At 48.9% G+C, this 26,231-nt stretch overlaps 1 protein-coding gene across 3 annotated transcripts in view; it reads left to right on the forward strand.

The window, feature by feature from the left end:
* LOC137358728 (bridging integrator 2-like) overlaps positions 1 to 26,231 on the forward strand; it is a 194,983-nt gene that overhangs the window by 57,564 nt on the left and 111,188 nt on the right. For 2 of the 3 annotated variants that reach the window (XM_068024988.1, XM_068024989.1), the window contains 3 exons: positions 6,672 to 6,726; positions 7,371 to 7,465; positions 13,232 to 13,327. In XM_068024988.1, coding sequence (XP_067881089.1) covers positions 6,672 to 6,726; positions 7,371 to 7,465; positions 13,232 to 13,327 — 246 coding nt within the window. The remainder of the gene's footprint in view (positions 1 to 6,671; positions 6,727 to 7,370; positions 7,466 to 13,231; positions 13,328 to 26,231) is intronic. The other variant, XM_068024990.1, reaches the window with a different exon arrangement.

Consider the following 26,231-nt stretch of genomic DNA (forward strand, 5'->3'; position numbering starts at 1 on the left):
GCACGGGGATTAGATACAGAGTAAAGCTCCCGCTACAAAGAATTAAAAAAAACGGGGTTAGATACAGATTAAAGCTCCCTCGACACTGTCTCCATCAAACATTTCCAGGACAGGTAGCGCACGGGGTTAGATACAGAGTGCTAGGGAGGAGGCCTCTGTGACAAGTGAGTGCGTCACAGTGCCAGGCAAGGGGCCTCTGTACCATAGGAGTGGGTCACTGTGCCAGGGAAGGGGCCTCTGTGGCAGAGAATGGGTCACTGTGTCAGGCAAGGGGCCTCTATGGCAGGGAATGGGTCACTGTGTCAGGGAAGGGGCCTCTGTGGCAGGGAATGGGTCACTGTGCCAGGCAAGGGGCCTCTGTACCATAGGAGTGGGTCACTGTGCCAGGGAAGGTGCCTCTGTGGCAGGGAATGGGTCACAGTGTCAGGGAAGGGGCCTCTGTGGCAGGGAATGGGTCACTGTGTCAGGGAAGGTGCCTCTGTGGCAGGGAATGGGTCACAGTGCCAGGCAAGGGGCCTCTGTGGCAGGGAATGGGTCACTGTGCCAGGCAAGGGGTCTCTGTGGCAGGGAATGGGTCACAGTGCCAGGCAAGGGGCCTCTATGGCAGGGAATGGGTCACTGTGCCAGGCAAGGGGCCTCTGTGGCAGGGAATGGGTCACTGTGCCAGGCAAGGGGTCTCTGTGGCAGGGAATGGGTCACTGTGCCAGGCAAGGGGGCTCTGTGGCAGGGAATGGGTCACTGTGCCAGGCAAGGGGGCTCTGTGGCAGGGAATGGGTCACTGTGCCAGGCAAGGGGCCTCTGTGGCAGGGAATGGGTCACTGTGCCAGGCAAGGGGGCTCTGTGGCAGGGAATGGGTCACTGTGCCAGGCAAGGGGCCTCTGTGGCAGGGAATGGGTCACTGTGCCAGGCAAGGGGCCTCTGTACCAGAGGAGTGGGTCACTGTGCCAGGGAAGGTGCCTCTGTGGCAGAGGAGTGGGTCACTGTGCCAGGGAAGGGGCCTCTGTGGCAGAGGAGTGGGTCACTGTGCCAGGGAAGGGGCCTCTGTGGCAGAGGAGTGGGTCACTGTACCAGAGGAGTGGGTCACTGTGCCAGGGAAGGGGCCTCTGTGGCAGGGAATGGGTCACTGTGCCAGGCAAGGGACCGCTGTACCAGAGGAGTGGGTCACTGTGCCAGGGAAGGTGCCTCTGTGGCAGGGAATGGGTCACTAGGTTAGGAAGGGGCCTCTGTACCAGAGGAGTGGGTCACTGTGTCAGGAAGGAGCCTCTGTACCAGAGGAGTGGGACACTGTACCAGGAAAGGGCCTCTGTACCAGAGGAGTGGGTCACTGTGCCAGGGAAGGGGCCGCTGTGGCAGGGAATGGGTCACTGTGTCAGGAAGGAGCCTCTGTACCAGAGGAGTGGGTCACTGTGTCAGGAAGGGGCCTCTGTACCAGAGGAGTGGGTCACTGTGTCAGGAAGGGGCCTCTGTACCAGAGGAGTGGGTCACTGTGCCAGGGAAGGGGCCTCTGTGGTAGGGAATGGGTCACTGTGTCAGGGAAGGGGCCTCTGTACCAGAGGAGTGGGTCACTGTGTCAGGCAAGGGGCCTCTGTACCAGAGGAGTGGGTCACTGTGCCAGGGAAGGTGCCTCTGTGGCAGGGAATGGGTCACTAGATTAGGAAGGGGCCTCTGTACCTGAGGAGTGGGTCACTGTGCCAGGAAAGGGCCTCTGTACAAGAGGAGTGGGTCACTGTGCCAGGCAAGGGGCCTCTGTACCAGAGGAGTGGGTCACTGTGTCAGGAAGGGGCCTCTGTACCAGAGGAGTGGGTCACTGTGCCAGGCAAGGGGCCTCCGTACCAGAGGAGTGGGTCACTGTGTCAGGGAAGGGGCCTCTGTGCCAGGGAATGGGTCACTGTGTCAGGGAAGGGGCCTCTGTGCCAGGAAATGGGTCACTGTGTCAGGGAAGGTGCCTCTGTGGCAGGGAATGGGTCACTGTGTCAGGGAAGGGGCCTCTGTGGCAGGGAAGGGGCCTCTGTGGCAGGGAAGGGGCCTCTGTGGCAGGGAAGGGGCCTCTGTGGCAGGGAAGGGGCCTCTGTGGCAGGGACTGGGTCACTGTGCCAGGCAAGGGGCCTCTGTGGCAGGGAATGGGTCACTGTGCCAGGCAAGGGGCCTCTGTACCAGAGGAATGGGTCACTCTGCCAGGCAAGGGGCCTTTGTGGCAGGGAATGGGTCACTGTGTCAGGGAAGGTGCCTCTGTACCAGAGGATTGGGTCACTGTGCCAGGCAAGGGGCCTCTGTACCAGAGGAGTGGGTCACTGTGTCAGGAAGGGGCCTCTGTACCAGAGGAGTGGGTCACTGTGTCAGGAAGGGGCCTCTGTACCAGAGGAGTGGGTCACTGTACCAGAGGAGTGGGTCACTGTGCCAGGGAAGGTGCCTCTGTGGCAGGGAATGGGTCACTGTGTCAGGCAAGGGGCCTCTGTACCAGAGGAGTGGGTCACTGTACCAGAGGAGTGGGTCACTGTGCCAGGGAAGGGGCCTCTGTGGCAGGTAATGGGTCACTGTGCCAGGCAAGGGGCCTCTGTACCAGAGGAGTGGGTCACTGTGCCAGGCAAGGGGCCTCTGTACCAGAGGAGTGGGTCAATGTGTCAGGAAGGGGCCTCTGTACCAGAGGAGTGGGACACTGTGCCAGGCAAGGGCCCTCTGTACCAGAAGAGTGGGTCACTGTGCCAGGCAAGGGGCCTCTACCAGAGGACTGGGTCACGGTACCAGGCAAGGTGCCTCTGTGGCAGGGAATGGGTCTCTGTGTCAGGCAAGGGGCCTCTGTACCAGAGGAATGGGTCACTGTGCCAGGGAAGGTGCCTCTGTGGCAGGGAATGGGTCACTGTGCCAGGCAAGGGGCCTCTGTACCAGAGGAGTGGGTCACTGTGTCAGGAAGGGGCCTCTGTACCAGAGGAGTGGGTCACTGTGCCAGGCAAGTGGCCTCTGTACCAGAGGAGTGGGTCACTGTGCCAGGCAAGGGGCCTCTGTGGCAGGGAATGGGTCACTGTGTCAGGAAGGGGCCTCTGTACCAGAGGAGTGGGTCACTGTGCCAGGCAAGGGGCCTCTGTACCAGAGGAGTGGGTCACTGTGCCAGGCAAGGGGCCTCTGTACCAGAGGAGTGGGTCACTGTGCCAGGCAAGGGGCCTCTGTACCAGAGGAGTGGGTCACTGTGCCAGGCAAGGGGCCTCTGTACCAGAGGAGTGGGTCACTGTGCCAGGCAAGGGGCCTCTGTACCAGAGGAGTGGGTCACTGTGCCAGGCAAGGGGCCTCTGTACCAGAGGAGTGGGTCACTGTGCCAGGCAAGGGGCCTCTGTACCAGAGGAGTGGGTCACTGTGCCAGGCAAGGGGCCTCTGTACCAGAGGAGTGGGTCACTGTGTCAGGAAGGGGCCTCTGTACCAGAGGAGTGGGTCACTGTACCAGAGGAGTGGGTCACTGTGCCAGGGAAGGGGCCTCTGTACCAGAGGAGTGGGTCACTGTGTCAGGCAAGGGGCCTCTGTACCAGAGGAGTGGGTCATTGTGTCAGGAAGGGGCCTCTGTACCAGAGGAGTGGGTCATTGTGTCAGGAAGGGGCCTCTGTACCAGAGGAGTGGGACACTGTGCCAGGCAAGCGGCCTCTGTACCAGAACAGTGGGTCACTGTGCCAGGCAAGGGGCCTCTGTACCAGAGGACTGGGTCACGGTACCAGGCAAGGTGCCTCTGTGGCAGGGAATGGGTCTCTGTGTCAGGCAAGGGGCCTCTGGACCAGAGGAATGGGTCACTGTGCCAGGGAAGGTGCGTCTGTGGCAGGGAATGGGTCACTGTGCCAGGCAAGGGGCCTCTGTACCAGAAGAGTGGGTCACTGTGTCAGGAAGGGGGCCTCTGTACCAGAGGAGTGGGTCACTGTGCCAGGCAAGTGGCCTCTGTACCAGAGGAGTGGGTCACTGTGCCAGGCAAGGGGCCTCTGTGGCAGGGAAAGGGTCACTGTGTCAGGAAGGGGCCTCTGTACCAGAGGAGTGGGTCACTGTGCCAGGCAAGGGGCCTCTGTACCAGAGGAGTGGGTCACTGTGCCAGGCAAGGGGCCTCTGTACCAGAGGAGAGGGTCACTGTGCCAGGCAAGGGGCCTCTGTGGCAGGGAATGGGTCACCGTGTCAGGAAGGGGCCTCTGTACCAGAGGAGTGGGTCACTGTGCCAGGCAAGGGGCCTCTGTACCAGAGGAGTGGGTCACTGTGCCAGGCAAGGGGCCTCTGTACCAGAGGAGAGGTTCACTGTGCCAGGCAAGGGGCCTCTGTGGCAGGGAATGGGTCACTGTGTCAGGAAGGGGCCTCTGTACCAGAGGAGTGGGTCACTGTGCCAGGGAAGGGGACTCTGTACCAGAGGAGTGGGTCACTGTGCCAGGGAAGGGGCCTCTGTACCAGAGGAGTGGGTCACTGTGCCAGGCAAGGGGCCTCTGTGGCAGGGAATGGGTCACTGTGTCAGGAAGGGGCCTCTGTACCAGAGGAGTGGGTCACTGTGCCAGGCAAGGGGCCTCTGTACCAGAGGAGTGGGTCACTGTGCCAGGCAAGGGGCCTCTGTACCAGAGGAGTGGGTCACTGTGCCAGGCAAGGAGCCTCTGTGGCAGGGAATGGGTCACTGTGTTAGGAAGGGGCCTCTGTACCAGAGGAGTGGGTCACTGTACCAGAGGAGTGGGTCACTGTGTCAGGAAGGGGCCTCTGTACCAGAGGAGTGGGACACTGTGCCAGGCAAGCGGCCTCTGTACCAGAACAGTGGGTCACTGTGCCAGGCAAGGGGCCTCTGTACCAGAGGACTGGGTCACGGTACCAGGCAAGGTGCCTCTGTACCAGAGGAGTGGGTCACTGTGCCAGGGAAGGTGCCTCTGTGGCAGGGAATGGGTCACTGTGCCAGGCAAGGGGCCTCTGTACCAGAAGAGTGGGTCACTGTGTCAGGAAGGGGGCCTCTGTACCAGAGGAGTGGGTCACTGTGCCAGGCAAGTGGCCTCTGTACCAGAGGAGTGGGTCACTGTGCCAGGCAAGGGGCCTCTGTGGCAGGGAAAGGGTCAATGTGTCAGGAAGGGGCCTCTGTACCAGAGGAGTGGGTCACTGTGCCAGGCAAGGGGCCTCTGTACCAGAGGAGTGGGTCACTGTGCCAGGCAAGGGGCCTCTGTACCAGAGGAGAGGGTCACTGTGCCAGGCAAGGGGCCTCTGTGGCAGGGAATGGGTCACTGTGTCAGGAAGGGGCCTCTGTACCAGAGGAGTGGGTCACTGTGCCCGGCAAGGGGCCTCTGTACCAGAGGAGTGGGTCACTGTGCCAGGGAAGGGGACTCTGTACCAGAAGAGTGGGTCACTGTGCCAGGCAAGGGGCCTCTGTACCAGAGGAGTGGGTCACTGTGCCAGGCAAGGGGCCTCTGTACCAGAGGAGTGGGTCACTGTGCCAGGGAAGGGGCCTCTGCAGCAGGGAATGTGTCACTGTGTCAGGAAGGGGCCTCTGTACCAGAGAGGTGGGTCACTGTACCAGGGAAGGTGCCTCTGTGGCAGGGAATCGGTCACTGTGTCAGGCAAGGGGCCTCTGTGGCAGGGAATGGGTCACTGTACCAGGCAAGGGGCCTCTGTACCAGAGGAATGGGTCACTGTACCAGGGAAGAGGCCTCTGTACCAGAGGAGTGGGTCACTGTGCCAGGCAAGGGGCCTTTGTACCAGAGGAGTGGGTCACTTTACCAGGGAAGGGGCCTCTGTGGCAGGGAATGGGTCAGTGTGTCAGGGAAGGGGCCTCTGTACCAGAGGAGTGGGTCACTGTGCCAGGCAAGGGGCCTCTGTACCAGAGGAGTGGGTCACTGTACCTGGGAAGGGACATCTGTGGCAGGGAATGGGTCACTGTACCAGACAAGGGGCCTCTGTACCAGATGAGTGGGTCACTGTGCCAAGGAAGGGGCCTCTGTGGCAGGGAATGTGTCACTGTGTCAGGAAGGGGCCTCTGTACCAGAGGAGTGGGTCACTGTGCCAGGAAAGGGCCTCTGTACCAGAGGAGTGGGTCACTGTGCCACGACAGGGCCTCTGTACCAGAGGAGTGGGTCACTGTGTCAGGGAAGGTGCCTCTGTGGCAGGGAATGGGTCACTGTGTCAGGCAAGGGGCCTCTGTACCAGAGGAGTGGGTCACTGTGCCAGGCAAGGGGTCTCTGTACCAGAGGAGTGGGTGACTGCACCTGGGATGGGGCCTCTGTGGCAGGGAATGGGTCACTGTGTCAGGCAAGGGGCCTCTGTATCAGAGGAGTGGGTCACTGTACCAGGCAAGGGGCCTCTGTGGCAGGGAATGGGTCACTGTGTCAGGAAGGTGCCTCTGTACCAGAGGAGTGGGTCACTGTGTCAGGGAAGGTGCCTCTGTGGCAGGGAATGGGTCACTGTGTCAGGGAAGGTGCCTCTGTACCAGAGGAGTGGGTCACTGTATCAGGCAAGGGGCCTCTGTACCAGAGGAGTGGGTCACTGTGTCAGGGAAGGTGCCTCTGTGGCAGGGAATGGGTCACTGTGCCAGGCAAGGGGCCTCTGTGGCAGGGAAGGTGCCTCTGTGCCAGGGAAGTGGGTCTCTGTGTCAGGCAAGGGGCCTCTGTACCAGAGGAGTGGGTCACTGTGCCAGGGAAGTGGGCACCGATGTAATGTGAAGCTGAACTTTCCTTTTCTTCCTACAGGCTGATGGGAACAAGCTCCAGAAGGACCTGAAAGCCTATCTGAACGCTGTGAGAGGTAATGGAGCTTCACTCACCTTTCTGATGACTCTGTCTATTTCTGTGCAGTGGTTAAATCTTCTTGTTCCCCGGGGGTAACGCTTTCTTTCAAGATTTTTTTGCTCCATTCTCTTCTGGTAGCACACATTGTCACCTCTTTAATGGACAGAGCAGGTAACCAATGCCCATTGTAAGACTGAGCCATACAGACCTGCGTGCCTGTCTGTGTGTGCTTGCCCAGTATTGGGCTCTGCTGTAATGCCCTCCAGAGACAAATAACTTGCTGAATAGTCTCGATGGTCTCTGTATAGACTCATACATTAAGACTGACTCCTTGGGTAACAGAGGATGCCAGGCATTGGTGGAACTGTACCTTCTGGGGCAATGAGTGAAAACAGGCCCAAAACAAATTAAAACCTCCACATAAAGTGGCAGCACTGATATATTATAGAAAAAAAAGATAGACAGTGGGGATTTCAAGACTTGGGTTTCAGACATGCAAGAACCGATATCTTGTGCCTTATCCAAATGATTAGTCTCCATATGTGAGCCTGGACTTGAAATACTGACAGGATATTGGACTATGGGGGTCCTCACAGCCCGTCAATAATATTGTCTGGTCTGGGTGGAACTAAGCAGCTTTTGTTTCTCCCCTTTTCCTAGCAATGCATGAGACATCAAAGAGACTCTCCCTAACTCTGCAGGAGATTTACGAGCCCGAGTGGGAAGGGAAGGAGGAACTACTCCCCATCGTAGAGGTGAGTGACTTGTATCGTAACGGCCTCTGCACTCTCTTCCACTTTCTGTTCATCACCAGCAGGACCTCGCAGCAGGGGCTGGCTTCTTTGGAAACGTGTGAAAGATATGCATTGACTAAGTGAGCTCGTTTAGCAAGAACACCACAGCAAGTTTTTAGAAGGCTGCCTGGTGATTCTTTTTGAAAATATAGAGAGAAATAAAGAACATTTTGAAAACCAAAGCAGGAGGGGTTAGTTCTGGTATTTCGGTAGCCACCCTGAGCAATCATTAGGCTGGAGGCTGTGCTGAAATGTGACAAAAGTATTTTTTTTTTAAAAAGGAAATAAAGCCAGTCATATTCTGCTGTTTTTTTTTCTGACCTTGGGCTCTCCCCGATGGACAGTAGCCAGGCATTTACCAGCAGGTGGCAATCTACAAAGAAGGCCCAGGCTCCACCCGAGGCTGGGGTTCCCAACTCTGGTTGGTCATATTCCTGGAGCTTTCATCACATGACCTCCCGCTTCCAACTGCCCCACCTGGTGAAACCTTTGTTTAACCATTCTCCAATATTCTTATAACTAATAAGCAAAATTGGAAAGTACACAGTATTTTTAACCCCTCCCTATGATTTTTCTCCTGGGTGTTGTTCACAACAGTGTCCTGGACACTCCAGGAAAATCCAGGACGGTTGGCAACCATACCTGCACGGAATGTTGTCATGGTTACCCCACCAGGCCAAACCTGTCAGGAAGATGAGGTGGGGCCAGAAGAGGCCCAGAATCATAAATTCCTTGTAGTTTCCGAGAGCTCCAGGTGGAGGAGTGAACCATCTCCAGGCCCCACAAGGAAACCTTGGGCCTCCCCTGCCCGGGGATTTTCTCCCCCTCCGACTGTCCAGCCCACCTCCCAAACACTAACCTTAGTGCCAGGGAATGCTCGATCGGATACCTACCAGCAGCCTCCTGTCATCTGCAATCCCATTCCCACCCACTGGACGGTTCACACTTCCCACCAGGTTCAGGGGGCAGGAGACAGATGGCAGCATTCAGACAAGGCCTGTAAGTTTAAAATATCCTGGGCTTCATGGTGTAGTGGGCTGGAGAGTTTTCCATCTGCTATAGACCACACTAATTCCACTTCTCATTAAAATCACCCCAATGTCTGCCCACATGGGAACTTCAGGACAGCCATAGTTTCACCTATAACCTGCGTTGCATGTACCTACATCTCGTCATCGTGCTTCCTCTTGGCGCCAGTGTCTGGTGTTTGGACTCCTAACCCTAATCTACTGCTTCTTAGGAATGTAGAATCAGCAGGAGGTCATTTAGCCCCTCGGGCCTCTTCCACCATTCAATGAGATCATGACTGATCTGTGACCTAACTCCACACACCCACCTTTGTCCCATATCCCATAATGCTTCTGGATAACAAAAATCCATCAACCTGAGATTAAAAATTAACAATTGATCTAGCATGAATTGCTGTTTGCAGAAGAGAATTCCAAACTTCTACCACACATTGTGTGCAGAAATGTTTCCTAATTTCCTGAAAGGTCTGGCTCTAATTTTCTGACCACGTCCTCTAGTCCTAGATGCCCCAACCAGCAGAACTAGTTTCACTCTATCTACCCCCATCAGGTTCTCCTTAATACTTTGAAAACTTCGATCAAATCACCACTTAATGATCGAAATTCCAGGGAATATAATCCTAGTTTGTTTAATCTCTCCTCGTAATTTAACCCTTGGAATCCAGGTATCATTCTGGTAAATCTACACTGCGCTCCCTCCAAGGCTAATATATCCTTCCTAAGGTGTGGTGCCCAGAACTGCTCACAGTAACTCCAGGTAATTTCTATCCCCCTGTGTTCTAGACCTCCAGATACAAAGGCCAGCATTCCATTAGCCTTTTTGATTATTTTCTGCACTTGGTCATGGCAAATGTAATGATCTGTGTACCTGGACCACCCCCCACCAAGTCTCTTTGGACCTCCACTGTTTCTAGCTTGTCACCATTTAGAAAGTACCCTGTTCTATCCTTTGTAAGTCCAAATTGGATGACATCACATCCTCCTACGTTGAAATCCATTTTCCACAGTTTTGTCCATTCCCTTGATCTATCAATATATCTCTGCAATTTTATGCTTCCATCTCCACTGCTTACAATGCAACCTGGCTTTGTGTCATTGGAAAATTTGTATATCTAGTTTTATATCCCATCATCTAAGCTGCCAACAAATACAGTGAATCATTGAGGCACCAACACAGATCCTTGTGGGACACCACTAGTCACATCTGAGGTGTTTGCTGAGCAGGAGGAGTGGGCTAGGGGGCTGGATGTTGGGTATCAGGAGGAGTCTCCTGTACTGAGAATTTTTTTTAAAGGGAAGACAGTCCAGAGTCACAGAACCAGGTCTTAAAGCAAGTTCTTAAAGCAAGTTTTAAATCAAAAGAACAGCATAAAGATGGATACCAATTTTCCCAGCGTAAACTGGATATCATATCTGAGTTCAAACTGTTCCAACAGAGAATGCAATTATGCTTTACAGACCAAGTAATTACAGAACCAGAAAAACAGGCTGTAAAAATAATGATAGGGATTGGAAATGAGGGATTGCACAGAATCAATACCTCTGGATTATCTGACCAGGACCAGAAAGATCCCGCAAAGATATGGAAAGTGCTGGAAGATCTGCTCCAATTGAGAGTGAATTTTCAAATTCACCATCTGGAACTGAAGTTCTGCAGGGAACAGCCACAGGAATCAATAGACTAGTTCATCAGTAGATGCTGTAGTAAGGGCAAAGAATGCAACATCTCAGAAACTGAGCTGTCAGACCGAATAATGGTGATTATATCAACACATATTGAAGTGTTCCAGAAGGATCTCTTGGGGAAAAAGAAAGGTCACAGTATTGACGCACTGCTGGAAGATGGCAGGAAATACGAAGCCATTGTAGCTGGACAACGGCACCTGCAAGCACTAGGTGCAGCCAACAGTATCGGCACAGTAACCAGGTCGAAAAGAGTAAGCAAGCTGTGTAAGTATGGTCTGTTCCACTCTCAGCGAAATTGTTCTGCATTTTGAGGCCTGTGCAAGGCCTGTGATGGAAAGAACACTGGGCCCACCTTTGCTGGAATTCTGGCTCCAAAGACGCAGCCAGAAGTCACGGTAAAACACAAGCAAACAGAAAACAGGGGAACAGCAGCAAGGAGAGCGCCAGAGCCCTGCGTAAACGCAAGCAGATACACGAGGTCCACAGCAAAACAGACCTGGGTCAAAACTCAGAGAGCAGTAATTCTCAGCGAGAAGACAAACAGACGTTCCACATTGTGAACCTGACACATCACATTGATGAAGTCAAACAACTGGAAGCTTTCACCACTATTAACATCATGTCCCCAAAGAAAGCAAACACACATTCAATATTAAGATTGACACCAGCGTTAGTGCAAATATCCTACCAGTCCAAATCCTCAAAGATATGTACCGGAGTCGTTGGAAATCAATGATACAACCAACAACTGCCAAACTATCTGCATACAATGGATCACCCATCCGTTGCAGTGGCACATTAACAATGCAATGCAGATATGGCAAGTCAGCCTGGAAACCACAAATGTTCTACCTAGTAGACACGAGCGGACCAACAGTGGCAGGACTACCAGCGTGTAAGGACCTCAACATCATAACCATCCACGAGAGCATTACCAAGGGAGAATCTCCAAGGATCAGAAAATGCTTGCAGACTCCAGCCAGCATCAAATGGTGCAGTCTGGAAACCCAGCAAGAGCACAACTATGCCGTGCCTTCACTTTTGCTCTCTCGGGAACTGCCAGCATACAACAAGCCAGAACGGACAGGTATAACGAAGTACTCTTCCCCAAACAAGTCCTCGACCTGGAGCCCCAAGCCTTCAGACACTGAGGATGAGGAGAGGCGAAGGACACACAATGTCCTGAAGAAGAAGAGGAATGAGTTGAAGCATTGTCTATTGGCTCTAAGAGATGAGGTGCTGGAACTTTCCGAGAATGACAATGCCCCAAAAGTGGTCATCTTGAGAAAAGCAACAGAGTATATTAGCGGGCTGAATGCAGAGAGGGAGAAACTTCAGAAAGAACAGCAGTAGATGAGACACAAACTCCCTGAGCAAGAGTTGTCAAACCATCGAGACAATATATGGACGTTTGAGCCTCTACACTTGTAAAGTTCGTAATCTCGAGCCATGTGTAAATAATTTTGATGTTATCTAATGTTATGTATTTTTACTTTTAGCATATGAGACTTATCTTTGGAAAGAAGGTGGATGTTGTGTGATTGCCTTTAAGAGTAATGTACCTTTAAGATCTTAGTATGTTAATCAGCCAAGTACCAGGATGCAGTCATGTGACTCAGAGCCAGAATCACTCTGTAACTGTAACACCAAGAGGCAAGCCCTGTAGTTAGCTCTGCACTGTATATACTTGCTAGCTGTTAAAAAACCTTTATGAGATGTTCAATCAACGGAACTCCACACATCTCACTTATGTTGCATCAGACAACATAAAAAGCTTCTCATTACAGCACTCGGCAAAAGGCAGCTCAGGCCTGAGATGGAGCGATTCTGGTGATGCTCCATGGACAGCCTGGGCCTGCCTCCTGCCTAGCACAGGTCCAGCTATCTGAGGGGGGGGGGGGGGCACTGGTGAGAGGGCACACATGTTCTACCATCTCGAGAGAGAGCAGCATCCATGTGCATTCCTGCTAGGCCTGTGGTAGTAGGCATGCTCACTGTGCTGTGGAATAGCAAAGATAATGGTCCCAGTGAGAGGAGCGGAGCTCTGTGAGATGTTTGTCTGTAGCCCAGGCTCTAATGCAGACACCGAGTCGGGGTAATAGTGCAGTGGTTCTGTTACTGGACTAATATCCAAAGAACGGGAGTTCAAATCCCAGCGTGCAAGAATTTGAACTCAGTTTAAGAAGCTGGTCTCAGTAAAAGTGACCATGAAGCTATTGTTGTAAAAACCCATTTGTTCACTAATGTCCTTTCGGGAAGGAAACCTGCTGGCCTTAGGCAGTCTGCCCTATATGTGACTCCAGACCCACAGCAATGTGATTGACTCTTATCCATTCTCTGAAGTGGTCAGGCAAATCACTCAGTTGTATCAAGCGGCTACCAGCGGTTCAAGATGGCAGCTCACCACCAGCTTCTCAGGACAATTAGGGATGGGCAAGAAATGCTGGCCTAGCCAGCGACGCCAACATCCTGTGAATTACTAAACACAGCTCTATCCTGACACCCCAGGTCTCTGTAGCAGCAGTCCATGGAGGAAGTGCAGACTCAGGGGGTCCACTGCCAGTCAGTATTGCCCTCCTTTGTCTTACTCCCCTGCAGGATTCCCATTGCCTCCATTGGTGAACCTAGGAGCTCATTGCTAACCCAGCAGGCATTCGGCAATCTCAGATGTTCTTTCCCTGAATGGTAACAGTAAGGATGAGGCCTGCCCCTTTAAGCTGCTGCAGCCCTTTAAATTCTGTAAGCGGTAAGCTCCCAATTAGAAGTCTGGAATTCAGTCTCAAGGTGCTATTAAGAGGCTGGCCCTGACAATTACAGTGTTGTCAGGAGTGCAAACTGATTGGACAATCCCAGCCATGGCAGGCATGGGCACAAAGCAGGAGAAAAGCAATGGCCTAAAATTTCAAGCAAGGATTGCACTCGACCCACAAATGTAGCTGAGAACAACTTAAGGCGCAATCAGGCGATGGTTGTCACGGTAATGGAAGGATTTAAGAACCTTTTTTTATTTCAGAATAATGACCTGCTGTGGGCAGACTATGAGGAGAAGTTGTCCGATCAGGCCATGCGGACACTGGAGACATACCTGAGCCAGTTTCCAGCATTTAAGGTGGGTCACAACTTGGGACAGCAGCAAGTCCATTTTTACATCATTTACCCTTTGAATAAGGCAGATGTGTCAATACAGGTCATGTCCCAGGGCTGAGATTTCCACCCACCAGCCCCACGCCCAATGGGTTACCTCACACCAAACAAACACAGTAAAAAAGTTAAGATACATCCCTCAGAGAAAGCCAGACAAGCATTTCATTCCTTGGAAGATTAGTAAACATCTGTGCATGAAACATTATTGTCACCTCTGTTTGCAACAGTACCTCTTTTGCTCCCTGCAATCTGTTCAGTGGTATCAAACTGCAGTGGTTCAAGAAGGAGGCCAACTGTCATCTTCTCAGGGTGGCTCAGGATAGGCAATAAATGCCAACCTTGCCAGTGACGCCCACCTCCCGAGATTGAATTTTTAAAAGAGGATAACATTTGCTAACTTCAAAAGAATTATTTCTATTCAATGTTAAACCTCTTTTAGTGGAAATTCATACCTGTATCTCACAAAGCTCCCTCTCACTTGGGCAGGACAGATGGCAGAGAATTGGGAGGGAGGGAGAGATTGGGAATCTGGGAGAGAGGGAGAGAATTGGGAATCTGGAAGAGAGGGAGAGAATTGGGAATCTGGGAGAGAGGAAGAGAATTGGGAATGGGGAGGGAGAGAGAAAATTGGGAATCTGGGAGAGAGGGAGAGAATTGGGAATCTGGGACAGAGGGAGAGAATTGGGAATCTGGAAGAGAGGGAGAGAATTGGGAATGGGGAGGGAGGGAGAGAATTGGGAATCTGGAAGAGAGGGAGAGAATTGGGAATCTGGGAGAGAGGAAGAGAATTGGCAATGGGGAGAGAGAATTGGGAATCTGGGAGAGGGAGAGAATTGGGAATCTGGGAAGGGAAACAAATCGGAAATCAAGGTGGGAGATGAACGCAGAGAATTGGGACTCAGGGTAGTGAAGGTAGCAGTGCAGGGAGTCACAGTGTGCGGAGGAGATACTCAATCTGCCAGCTGTCACCACAGAGAAGAGCAGCAGGTGTTACCTGTTATATATTGGGAGGAATTGTAAAGAAAGACAAGATGGCCAGATCACATGATTAATGACATCATCACACACAGGGCATGCTCATAACATTACACTGCCTCCCCCTTTAAAAAAATGTAATAAACTATTTACAGGTACACTAACTATCCAATTTCAAAAACAAAAATCTTTTTATGCATACTTGGAAAAAGAACAATTGACTCTTTTTTTCTTTCAACAATATCTATCAATCAAGTCTAACAACTGGATTGTACATAAAAGCAAAATACTGCAGATGCTGGAAATCTGAAATAAAAACAGAAAATGCTGGGACTGCTCAGCAGGTCTGGCAGCATCTGTGGAGAAAGAAACAGAGTTAACGTTTCAGTTCTGATGAAAATTCACAGCCCTGAAACATTAGCTGGATTATAAAGTCTTCCTGATCTTCTCTCAGGTTTCGGTGTAGATTCAGCTTTTGGACTGTTTGGTTTCAGTTCAGGATTTACAGAAGATCTTGTTTCTTTTTCCGAAACTGATGCTTCAGACACCAAAATCTGAACTGGTTCACACTCTGGTAAAAGCTCGCTATGAAGTAGGTCATGCTCAAATTTTGGATCACACTCGCTGGGATCATGTGATCCACATGGATAACTCATAACGTTGATTGTGAAATGGTTTCAGTTCCTCGTCTGTACACCAGTCAAACTCCGTCCAACCATTCAAAGTCTGTTCATAGACTCTTTGTCGGTCTTTGGGAGTTTCAGCTGCAATTTCAGCTGCAGTGATTGGAAAGTCATCATCTACTACCCCTATTGTGAAGATTGCCCTTCACAGTTTACTTCTGAGTCCTCATGTGACAAACGTGACAGTGTGTCAGCGATAGCATTCTCTTTTGAACTGTGATATTCAATGTTTTGTCGTACTATGAGAGAAGTACAGCCACCGCTGCATCCTTGACGCTGTCATTGTCAGTATTACAGACTTTGGTCCCAGAATAGCTACTAGGGGTTTATGATGATCTGTTACTAGCGTGAAGTTTCTGTCCAACAAAAACTGGGGAAACATTTTGATTCTGAAGATGATTCCAAGTGCTTCCTTTTCTATCTGAATGTATTTACGTTCACTCTTGGTGACAGTACACAACGTGAATGATCTGGGCTTCTCGTGACCATTATCCATGACATGACTGATCACTGCTCTAACTCTATCGTTTGAAATGTCACATGCTAGCGTCAGGTTATGATTTATGTTGTAATAAATGAGTAGTGCATCACTGGTCAAGCTTCTCCTACATGCATCATAAGCATCTTGTGCTTTAGACCATTCCCATTTCACTTCTTTCTTCAACAACTCATGTAGTGGAGCGAACACTGTTGCAAACTCAGGGAGAAATTGTGAGTAGTATTGGACCATGCCTGGAAAAGATCTAAGCTCAGACACATCTTTTGAATTTGGGGCATTGACAATAGTGTCTATCTTCTCTTTCACTGGCTGTAGTCCTTTTTCATTAATTTTCAAGCCAAGGTTCACTACCTCAGATTACACAAGGTCACACTTGCTTCTTTTCAACTTCACATCGTGATCATTGAGCCTTAATACTTCATCCAACACTTGAAGATTCTCTTCCTCCGTTGCAGTCGTGGTCAACACATCATCCTGATCACACAAGCAATGTGGCGCTCCTTTCAAAATCTTATCCATTGTAACAGGATTTTTGGAGAAGACTTCACACCGTAGGGTAGCTTCGTGTAGGAGTATAACCCCATGTGTGTGTTTATTATCAGTGTTTATAAATCAGTATTAGTAGAGAAATGGTGTTGGGGAAATTGATGGGATTGAAGGCCGATAAATCCCCAGGGCCTGATGGTATGCATCCCAGAGTACTTAAGGAAGTGGCCCTAGAAATAGTGGATGCATTGGTGGTCATCTTGCAAGATTCTGTCGACTCTGGAACAGTTCCTACAGATTGAACGGTAGCTAATGTAACCCCACTATTTAAAAAGGGAGGTAGAGAGAAAACAGGGAATTATAGACCAGTCAGCCTGACGTCAGTAGTGGGGAAAATTCTAGAGTCCATTATCAAAGATTTTATAGCCGAGCACTGAGAGAACAGTGGTAGAATCAGACAGAGTCAGCATGGATTTACGAAAGGGAAATCATGCTTGACAAATCTACCAGAATTCTTCAAGGATGTAACTAGTAGAGTTGATGAGGGGGAGCCAGTGGATGTGGTTTATTTGGACTTTCAAAAGGCTTTTGACAAAGTCCCACATAAGAGATTAGTGTGTAAAATTAAAACGCATGGGATTGGGGGTAGTGTATTGCGATGGATAGAAAATTGGTTGGCAGACATGAAACAAAAAGTAGGGATAAATGGGTCTTTTTCCAAATGGCAGGCAGTGACTAGTGGGGTACGGCAGGGATTGGTGCTAGGACCCCAGCTATTCACAATATATATGAATGATTTAGATGAAGGAACTAAATGTAATATCTCCGAATTTGCAGCTGACACAAAACTGGGTGGGAGGGTAAGTTGTGGGGAGGATGCAGAGAGGCTTCAGGGTGATTTGGACAAGTTGAGTGAGTGGGCAAATGCATGGCAGATGCAGTATAATGTGGATAAATGTGAGGTTATCCACTTTGGTAGCAAAAACAGGAAGGCAGATTACTATCTGAACGGCTATAAACAGAGAGAGGGGAATATGTAGCGATACCTGGGTGTTCTCGTACACCAGTCGCTGAAGGTAAGCATGCAGGTAAGTAAAAAAGGCAGATGGTATGTTGGCCTTCATAGCGAGAGGATTCAAGTACAGGAGCAGGGATGTCTTGCTGCAATTATACAGGGCCTTGGTAAGGCCACACCTGGAATATTGTGTGCAGTTTTGGTCTCCTTATCTGAGGAAGGATGTTCTTGCTATAGAGGGAGTGCAGTGAAGGTTTACCAGACTGATTCCTGGGATGGCGGGACTGACGTATGAGGAGAGATTGAGTTGGTTAGGATTATATTCACTGGAGTTCAGAAGAGTGAGGGGGGGATCTCATAGAAACCTATAAAATTCTAACAGGACTTGACAGGGTAGATGCAGGAAGGATGTTCCCGATGATGGGGGAGTCCAGAACCAGGGGTCATAGTCTAAGGATACGGGGTAAACCTATCAGGACTGAGATGAGGAGAAATTTCTTCACCCAGAGAGTGGTGAGCCTGTGGAATTCACTACCACAGAAAGCAGTTGAGGCCAAAACATTGTATGTTTTCAAGGAGTTAGATATAGCTCTTGGGTCTGAAGGGATCAAAGGGTATGGGGCGAAAGCAGGAACAGGTTACTGAGTTGGATGATCAGCCATGATCATAATGAATGGTGGAGTAGGCTCGAAGGGCTGAATGGCCTACTCCCGCTCCTATTTTCTATGTTTCATATGTTTATTATGAGATCCTGCACACTCTCTTGATCTACATTGAGCTGTGCATAGAAACATAGAAAAGTAGGAGTAGGAGTAGGCCATTCGTCCCTTCGAGCCTGCACCACCATTCAATACAATCATGGCTAATCATCCAAACTCAGTAACCTGTTCCCGCTTTCTCCCCGTATTCCTTGATCCCTTTAGCCCTAAGAACTGTATCTAATTCTTTCTTGAATATATTTAATGATTTGGCCTCAACTGCTTTCCATGGTAGAGAATTCCACAGGTTCACCACTCTCTGGGTGAAGAAATCCCTCCTCATCTCAGTCCTAAATGGTTTACCCCGTATCCTTAGACTGTGACCCAATGGTCCTGGACTGCCCAGCCATTGGGAACATCCTTCCTGCATCTCGTCTGTCCAGTCGTGTTAGAATTTTGTAGATTTCTATGAGATCCCCTCTCATTCTTCTAAACTCTAGCGAATACAAGCCTAATCGACCCAATCTCTCTTCATACGTCAGTCCTGCCATCCTAGGAATCAGTCTGGTGAACCTTCGCTGCACTCCCTCCACAGCAAGTACATCCTTCCTCAGATAAGGAGACTAAAACTGCACACAATATTCCAGGTGTGGTCTCACCAAGGCCTTGTATAATTGCAGCAAGACATCCCTGCTCCTGTACTCGAATCCTCTCGCTATGAAGGCCAACATACCATTTGCCTTCTTAACTGCCTGCTGCACCTGCATGCTTACTTTCAGTGACTGGTGTGCAAGGACACCCAGGTCTCGCTGCACCTCCCCCTTTCCCAATCTATCGCCATTCAGATAATAATCTGCCTTTCTGTTTTTACAACCAAAGTGGATAACCTCACATTTATCCACATTATACTGCATCTGCTATGTATTTGCCCACGCACTCAACTTGTCCAAATCACACTGGAGCTTCTCTGCATCCTCCTCACAGCTTACACTCGCACCCAGCTTTGTGTCATCTGCAAACTTGTACATATTACATTTAATTCCTTCATCTATATCATTAATATATATTGTGAATAGCTGGGGTCCTAGCACTGATCCCTGCGGTACCTCACTAGTCACTGCCTGCCACTCGGAAAAAGACCCGTTTATTCCTATTCTTTGTTTCCTGTCTGCCAACCAGTTCTCTATCCATGTCAGTACCTTACCCCAAATCCCATGTGCTTTAATTTTGCATGCTAATCTCTTATGTGGGACCTTATCGAAAGCCTTCTGAAAGTCCAAATACACCACATCCACTGGTTCTCCCTTATCTATTCTACTAGTTACATCCTCAAATAATTCCAGTAGATTTGTCAAGCATGATTTCCCTTTCGTAAATCCATGTTGACTTTGTCCGATCATGTCATTGTTTTCCAAGTGCTCTGCCATTACATCTTTTATAATGGACTCTAGCATTTTCCCCACTACTGATGTCAGACTAACCGATCTATAATTCCCTGTTTTCTCTCCCCCTCCTTTTTTAAATAGTGGGGTTACATTGCCGACCCTCCAATCCATTGGAACTGTTCCAGAGTCTATAGAATTTTGAAAAATGACCGGCAATGTATCTACTATTTCAAGGGCCATTTCCTTAAGTACTTTGGGATGTAGATTATCAGGCCCTGGGGATTTATCGGCCTTCAATCCCATCAATTTCCCCAACACCATTTCTCTACTAATATTGATTTCATTCAGTTCCTCCTCCTCCCTAGACCCTATGTTCCCCAACATTTCTGGGAGGTAATTTGTGTCCTCCTTTGTGAAGACAGAACAAAAGTATGTATTTAATTGGTCTGCCATTTCTTTGTTCCCCACTATAAAGACCCCTGTTTCTGACTGGAAGGGACCCACATTTGTCTTCACTAATCTTTTTCTCTTCACATATCTATAGAAGCTTTTACAGTCAGTTTTTATGCTCTCTGCAAGCTTACTCTCATACTCTATTTTCCCCTTCTTAATCAATCCCTTTGTCCTCCTTTGCTGAATTATAAACTGCTCCCAATCCTCAGGTTTGGTGCTTGTTCTGGCCATTTTATATTTCTCCCCCTTGGATCTAATAATATCCCCAATTTCTTTTGTAAGCCATGGTTGAGCCACCCTTCCTGTTTTATTTTTGCACCAGACAGGAATACACAATTGTTGTAATTCATTCATGCACTCTTTAAATGCTAGCCATTGCTTATCCACTGTCAGCCCTTTAAGTAACATTCCCCAATCTATCATAGCCAACTCGCACCTCATACCTTCATAGTTTCCTTTATTTAGATTCAGGACCCTAGTCTTGCAATCAACTCTCTCACTCTCCATCTTAGTGAAGAATTCTATCATGTTATGGTCGCTCTTCCCCAAGGGACCCCGCACAACAAGATTGTTAACTAATCCTTTCTTATTGCACAATATCCAGTCTAGGATGGCCTGTTCTCTAGTTGGTTCCTCAACGTATTGGTCCAAAAAACCATCACATACGCACTCCAGGAATTCCTCCTCTACAGTATTATTGCTAATTTGGTTTTACCAATCTATATATAGATTAAATTCACCCATAATTACAGTTGCACCCTTATTGCATGTGTCTCTAATTTCCTGTTTAATGCCATCCTCTACATCACCACTGCTGTTTTGGAGTCTATATACAACCCCCACCAATGTTTTCTGCCCTTCGGTGTTTCTTAGCTCTACCCATACAGATCCCACATCAGGATTCTCTGAGCTAATATCCTTCCTCACTATTGTATTGATTTCCTCTTTTACTAACAATGCTACTCCACCTCCTTTCCCTTTTTGCCTGTCCTTCCTAAGTATTGAATACCCCTGGATGTTCAGTTCCCACCCTTGGTCACCCTGCAGCCATGTCTCCGTAATCGCAACGATATCATATCCATTTCTATCTATTTGCGCGGTTAATTCACCTACCTCATTGCAAATACTCCGCGCATTGAGACACAATGCCTTTAGGCTTGTCTTTTTAACATTCTTAGTCATCTTAGCATTATTTCGCACTATGGCCCTATTTGTTTCTTACCCTTGATTTCTATGCCTTCCACTTTTGCCTTTTTGTTTCCTGTCTTTCGTTTCTATCCTTGTTTCCTCCTCCTCAGTCTCCCCACTCAGGTTCCCATTCCTCTGCCATTCTAGTTTAAATCCTCCCCAACAGCACTCGCAAACACCCCTGCGAGGACATCGGTTCCGGTCCTACCTGGGTGTCCCGCTTGTACAGGTCCCACCTTCCCCAGAACCGGTCCTGGTGTCCCAGGAATCTAAATCCCTCCTTCCTGCACCATTTGTCCAGCCACACATTCATCTGTTCTATTCTCCTGTTCCTATACTCACTAACACGTGGCACAGGAAGTAATCCTGAGATTACTACCTTTGAGGTCATGCTTTTTAATTTAGCTCCTAACTCCTTAAATTCATATTGCAGGACCTCATCCCTTTTTTTAACCTATGTCGTTGGTACTGACATGTACCACGACCACTGGCTGTTCACCCTCCCCCTTCAGAATGTCCTGCAGTCGCTCCGAGACATCCTTGAGCCTAGCACCAGGGAGGCAACATACCATCCTGGAGTCTCGTTTGCGGCCACAGAAATGCTTGTCTGTTCCCCTTACAATTGAATCTCCTATCACTATGGCTCTCCCAGCTTTTTTCCTCCCCTGCTGTGCAGCAGAGCCATCTGTGGTGCCACAAACTTGGCTGTTGCTGCTTTCCCTTGGGAGGTCATCCCCTCAACAGTATCCAAAGTGGTATATCTGTTTGAGGGGGGGGATGGCCACAGGGGACCCCTGCACTACCTGCCTGCGCCTACTACTCTGCCTGGTGGTCACCCATCCCTTTTCTGCCTGTGCGGTCATTACCTGCGGTGTGACCACCTCATTAAACATGCTATCCACGACTTCCTCAGCATCGTGGATACTCCACAGTGAATCCACCCACAGCTCCAGCTCCGTAACTTGAGTAATCAGTAGCTGCAGATGGATACACTTCCTGCACACATGGTCGTCAGGGACACTGGAAGCGTCCCTGATTGCCCACATAGCGCAGGAGGAGCATAACACGGATGCGAACTCTCCTGCCATGACTTACCTTTAGATTAATTAGTTACTCCCTTTAAAAATACTAATTACAGTAGGGGCCTTGTTCTACTCCAAACAATACCCACGACAATCTAAAGTCCTTAATAAATCACACTAATTTAAAAAAACACACTTTAGTAGTACTCACCTTCTTACTTGAGGTATTTTTTTCAAAAAAAAACTTTCCCCTTTTTTAAGGCTACTGAAATGCACTAACAGCTGTTACTTACCCAACCAATCACCTTTCAGATTTCCCGTGATGTCACTAAGTTTTTTTCCCCCCCCTCTTTCGAATCTCAGTGCGCGGAGACACAGAGAGAGAGAGAGAGAGAGAGACACAGAGAGACACAGAGAGAGAGAGAGAGAGAGAGAGAGACACACAGAGAGAGAGAGAGAGAGAGAGAGAGACACAGAGAGACAGAGACAGAGAGAGAGAGACAGAGACAGAGACAGAGACAGAGACAGAGACAGAGACAGAGACAGAGACAGAGTGAGAGAGCTTGCTGCCGCTTCGGTCTCCAGGTAAGTGAGGGCCTCGAGCCCCATGCTTTCTTTTTCAGTTCCCGCTCAGGATCCACCTCCTCCCAGATCCGCCAGCTGCAGCTCCGGTCTCCAGGTAAGTGAGGGCCTCAAGCCCCGCATGGGATAAATCCAACTTTGAATAGCTTGGACCCCGTTAACTCCACATACAAATCTTGGGAGGTCGGTAATGGATACTGCTCATCACCCACTGCCTGGTTGATTACGACTTTGTCCCCACATAGTCTTACAGTTTTATCTGACTTGGGCACCACTACAATTGGGGTTGCCCAATCACTGGTCAGTTTTCACTAGGACACCGCTCCTCTCTAGCTTTTTAGTTCCATTACAACCTGGGCTTTGAGAGCATAAGGAACTGGCCTAGCCTTGCAATGTACTGGTGTTGCATCAGGCTTAATTTGGTTGAGTGCTTACTCAACGACGATGCCTTCACAGCTGCCCTTGAAAATGTTCCTGTAACTATTCAATAGCTGTTCATGCTTCTTGGTCGTCTCAACTTGGAAAACATGCTTCCAGTCTAGCTTCAGCTTGCAAAGCCAGTCTTTGCACATTAACATTGGTTTGTTGAGCTTTCTCGCTACAACGATAGGTAACTTGAGGGACCTGCCCTTATATTGGACATTGCACTCCATTTGTCCGCATGTTTCTAATACCTTACCAGAGTGGGTTTTCAATTGAGCTGCAACTGAAGCGCTCAGTTAGAGGTACATCACTGAATTGGCTCTCATACGTGTCTCTACTCATAATGGAGCAATCTGCAGCTGTATCGATTCTCATGTGGATGTTCTGTTGATTTACCAACACCTTTGTACAAAAGTCTCTGTCATTTGAGTAATTGCTAGTGGTATAAATGCTGTACAGCCCCAGCTCCTCTTCACTTAGGTACTCTGGGTTCACTTCAAGATTGTGACCTCCAGCCTTGTGATGTCACTGTTTTCCATTACCACTGGAATGAATTCTCTTTCCTGCTTTGGCCTTCGCTCGGCAAGCAGTTGCATTATGGTCTATCTTTTGACAATTAAAGCATTCGGCATTTTCTGTACTGACATGTACTGGCTGTGTGGTTGCCCTTACAGTGATAACAAGTCACTAAACCACTATTACCAGCACTCTTTTGACTAGGTCTCCCCACTTTAAGCTTGGCGGAAGCCTCCTGAAAGTGGAGAGAAGCTGGTCTAGTCACCTGCGGACGATGAAATTCCCGAGCTTTCTTTGATGCCATCTCCGTGGGAAGATCTTACACACTAGCTCAAATGTAAGATTTTGTGTGTTCAGTAACTTCGATTGGATTCTTTCATCCACCAATCCACACACGGATCTGTCTTGTAATGCACGGTTTAAGAATGTACCAAAGTTGCAGTGTAATGATAAATTCTTCAGTGCCACAATGTACTCACCAACTGTTTGACTAATTCTCTGGTTTCTGATTCCAAATCTCTAGTGGATTCGGATTAAAATGTGTCTCCAACTTAGTGATGATTGTTTTGAGTGACGTCTTCTGCCTTGTTGTGAACAAGAAGGTTTGTCAGTGTGCCATACACGTCCGGGCCAATATTACTCAGCAAAATTGCTTTCTTGCGCTCAAGAATTGCCTTATTCTGAGTCTGTGGCTCTTCACTTTCACCTTCACGTTCTAATATATTATTAGTTCTGAAAAACATGCCCATTCTTTCAATATATGAACTGAATGGTTCTCGAGTTCTATCATATATTCTTAGACTTCCAATGTATCCTGTGACACAGCCATTTTGTCCCATTTTCAAATGTAACAGTAAACCCTTTACTGTGCTGTCTGTAACAGTGATACAGAAGCTAAGTTAGCCCAATCGGAACAAACTTACCAAAGCCAATGCCTTCAGTCATTGAATCCAATGGACACTAGGACCCTGCAGAATCCATTCAACTGAATACAGTCACATGTTTTCAGAAGCAACCAGGCTCAACACAATCTAGTTGAAAATCCTCACCATCTAAGTAGGAGCGAGCTTATTTTGTTCATCACAGGCTCTACTGCCATTTGCTGCAAAAATATTTGCACTTTAATCCCGTTTCATCGCCAAAATCTGTTATATATTGGGAGGAACTTGTAAAGACAGACAGACACCAAGATGGCCAAATGACATGTTTAATTATGTCATCACACACGGGGCATGCTCATTACATAGAAATACATTACATGACTGATTGATGCAGTGGTCACAACTGCTCAAAGTCAACAGGGTCTTTTTTTAAATATGTATATTGATGTCAATGGCCCAGACTGTAACTTAACTCTAGCCTAAGTGGGGAAGCTGCTGTAACTTCCACCAACACCACTCCACCCCCACCCCCCCAGTCACTGCCCCCACCCCCCACATCCAAGGTTGTCATGTTGTGCTGTGTTTTTAAGTCTTCTTAAATGATAACCACAGGCTTTATATTCAGATACAACACAAACACCATTTATTATCTTACTTATCTACATTACATGAGCTCCACGCAGTGCTCAGGTCCAGGTCTTTTCCTCTCTGATGTCTATATGTTCTGTCGACAAGCCATCTCTTCAGTGTGTCTCTCAAAATGGTGACTCCTTATATATGCATGGTGATGTCATCATTTGCATCAGTGGCCTGGTCTCTTAAAGGTAAAGTTTCTTAAAGGTGAGATCACCATTACACTACATTACGCAGATGAAGACCAGTTAGGACCCACTGGGAAGAAGAGGCCACAAAAGGCACGTTTTACACTTTCTTTATAGGGTCAGGAGGAGCAGGAATGGTCCTCGGGGTCCCACAAGAGAAGTTTGGGCCTTCTTGCCTCAGACACCAACCCCTTCTCCACACTTACCTGAGTGCCAGAGGCTGCATCCTGCCCATTTCTGGTGGAATGTTACCGAGGTCTGTGAGTTAAAAAAAACCCAGGTCTGTTTTCAGCTACAGCAAAAGAGTTTCAAATTCACTCGCCACCAACTGCCAAAAACCTAATTGGAATTAAAATGTTAGCTCAAATGTTAACCTGTCTTTCCTCTTTTAAATGCTAATATCTATTGTTGCTCTGTCTCTGATACACTGTGACCTCTGGGTGAAGTTCGAGCACCTCTCACTGACAAAGCCCTTACAAAACTCTTTAGAAATGGGGGAATTTTGCATCCTGTGTATAGTACAGATTTGCAAACTTTCCCTCTTCATCTTTCTTGACCTGTCTGCAGCCTTTGACACCGTTGACCACATCATCCTCCTCCAACTCCTCTCCACTGTTGTCCAGCTGGGTGGGACTGCTCTCACCGGGTTCCATTCTTTTATCTATCTAATCATAGTCAGAGAATCACTTGCAATGGTTTCTCTTCCGACTCCTGCACCGTTACCTCTGATTGCTCCCAAGGATCTATTTTTGGTCCCCTCCTGTTTCTCATCTACATGCTGCCCCTCAGCAACACCATTGTCTATGGACCCCACCACAAATCCCACTCCATTGACACTGACTCCATCCCTCTCTGAATACAGTCGCAGGCTAAATCAGTCTATGCACAAACTCGGTGTCCTTTTTGACCCCGAGTTAATCTTCCAACTATACATCCATGCCATTACCAAGACCGCCTATTTCCACTTCTGTACCATCACCTGACTCCGCCCCTGCCTCAGATCTTCTGCTGCTGAAACCCTCATTCATGCCTCTGTTACCTGTACACTTGTCTATTCCAACACACTCCTGGCTGGTCTCCCACACTCTACCCTCCGTAAACTTGAGCTCATCCAAAACTCTGCTGCCCGTGTCTTAACTCGTACCAAGTCCCGTTCACCCATCACCCCTGTGCTCGCTGACCTACATTGGCTCCCGGTCAAGCAATTACTTGATTTTAAAATTCTCATCCTTGTTTTCAAAT

Source organism: Heterodontus francisci, chromosome X (genome assembly GCF_036365525.1).
Source record: "Heterodontus francisci isolate sHetFra1 chromosome X, sHetFra1.hap1, whole genome shotgun sequence".
NCBI lineage: Eukaryota > Metazoa > Chordata > Chondrichthyes > Heterodontiformes > Heterodontidae > Heterodontus > Heterodontus francisci.